Source organism: Diorhabda sublineata, chromosome X (assembly GCF_026230105.1).
Source record: "Diorhabda sublineata isolate icDioSubl1.1 chromosome X, icDioSubl1.1, whole genome shotgun sequence".
Lineage (NCBI taxonomy): Eukaryota > Metazoa > Arthropoda > Insecta > Coleoptera > Chrysomelidae > Diorhabda > Diorhabda sublineata.
Window position 1 is genome coordinate 30828464 of NC_079485.1, and position 2148 is coordinate 30830611.

The following is a 2148-nucleotide window of genomic DNA, read 5'->3' on the forward strand; positions in this document are numbered from 1 at the left end:
TCGGTTGTTGAAGTAGTATCAGTATCCCCCATCCTGAGCCGAGTGGCCCCTCGTGGCTGTACGTTGTTCGGTTCCGTTTATAAAAACATTATGAGTGTTCACTAAGATGGCGAAATGTTAAGTTGTATACATTGAAATGGAGTGGCGAAATGTTGCAAGTGTTACCATTAGGAGTATTCGCAGCCCAATAGTGAATAAACTTATAGTGAATATAAAGTACGATTAGTGTATAAACCAAATAAAAATGCGTGAATTCAAAGTAGTTGTTCTCGGCTCGGGTGGGGTTGGAAAAAGTGCATTAACTGTTCAGTTCGTTTCTGGGTGTTTTATGGAAAAATATGACCCGACTATTGAGGACTTTTATCGAAAAGAAATTGAAGTAGACAATTCGCCGTGTGTGTTGGAAATCTTAGACACGGCAGGTACAGAACAATTCGCTAGCATGCGCGACCTCTACATAAAGAATGGACAGGGTTTTGTCGTAGTGTACAGTTTAACAAACCACCAAACTTTCCAAGATATCCGCCCTATGAAGGAACTCATTACCAGAGTTAAAGGGACAGAACGAGTCCCTATCCTCCTAGTCGCTAATAAGGTGGATTTGGAACACCAGAGGGAAGTAGATATTGCGGAAGGAAACGTCCTTTCCCAACAATGGGGATGTCCTTTCCTCGAGGCAAGTGCTAAGAACAGAACCAACGTCAATGAGGTATTCGCAGAAATCGTTCGCGAGATGAACTTTAGCCCCGAAAATAAAAAACCAAGTTACTGCTGGTGTACCGTGCTCTAATATCAATCTCTTCTTCATTTCGCCCTGTATAATTTGTTTTGTTCTGTTTAGTTCCATTTTTTAATATTCATCTACCTACGTTGGGAACAATGACACTTGCTTTAATTAATTTTGAATGCAAAACTGATGATTTTCGTTTTTTTTCTGCCCCTAAGCGGTATACCCAATAGTTTTCACGCTATTTATTCCTGTATTTATCATCTTTACTGTCTAAAATTTTTTATTGTAAATGCTCATTCATTCTAGTATACTACTCGAGAAATGGCTTAGAAGTGCACAATATTCTATATTTTTATACATTGAACAAAAAAATCTTCGTAAATGATGCATAAAAATGTATTTTATTTACTAGTTTTTTAAACTGAACCATATCTACCGTATAAGATCTATTGATAGTGCCTGAAAAGAAAAAACACTGCGACTAAAAACAAGAAGAAAACGCACGGATGATGGTGGTACTTCTTTCGGCCTAAAAGTACTTTTTCCAAGTCAACTAAGAAGTCGATGGGCCTCCCAGTGTATTCGCAATGCGAATATATCATCCTACATACCTAATAATGAGAGCTCATACTGTATATATTATAACAATTTTATCAAAGATCTGTGTTTGTAACATAGGAACTTTTTTTTTCAATCAAAAAGTGATGTATGCTTGGAGATGCGTGCCTGCTGATAACTAATAAATGTTTTTGTAAGAAAATATTGATATGTTGCTGATAGATTGTGTGTTCTGAGAGCCAAAAAGGATTTGTGATATATACGTATTATAATAAAGTTTAAGTGGAAAAGTTACCGTTTTTTCATTTTGTGTTTACCAGTGAAACGTCCCATTTTTAATTGTTGCAGTGAAGTAAACACTAGGTACGTAATTATAAAAAAAAAATCAAATATCGTTGGTGTCAGTGTAAAATGTATTTTATAAAATTTTTATGGCTGCCTTTATTTTTTAATAAAAATGAATTCAAATTACACATGAGTCAGTTGGAACTTTTGAATTTAATGATTCATTTCTTAATAATATTCACATTTTATTCGAAAATATATTGGTGGCTATAAAATATATATTGGTCTTTTAAAAAAGTTAATTTTTCCTTTGTTTGGACGATTGTATAAATTTCATAAACTTATATTGCTAATTTGATAATAAATTTATATATTCAGCAAATATTAGCTTAAACAAAAAAAAACAAGTAACGTATGTACGATTTTCAACTGTTCTGGTAAAAATGGGAATGTTTAGGTTTGGCCAAATAATGTTAGCACTTAAACATGAAAATTAAGAACTGTTAAAGTTAAAATTTTGAATTAATTACAGATGTAGAAGAACAACGAAATAAAAACATGAACAATATAATCTC

At 33.3% G+C, this 2148-nt stretch overlaps 1 protein-coding gene across 1 annotated transcript; it reads left to right on the forward strand.

The window, feature by feature from the left end:
• Positions 1-1582, forward strand: LOC130451110 (ras-related protein Rap-2c). Its single transcript, XM_056789915.1, has one exon. The coding sequence runs from the start codon at positions 245-247 to the stop codon at positions 788-790; it is 546 nt and encodes a 181-aa protein (XP_056645893.1). The 5' UTR covers positions 1-244; the 3' UTR covers positions 791-1582.
• The last annotated feature ends 566 nt before the right edge of the window (positions 1583-2148 follow it).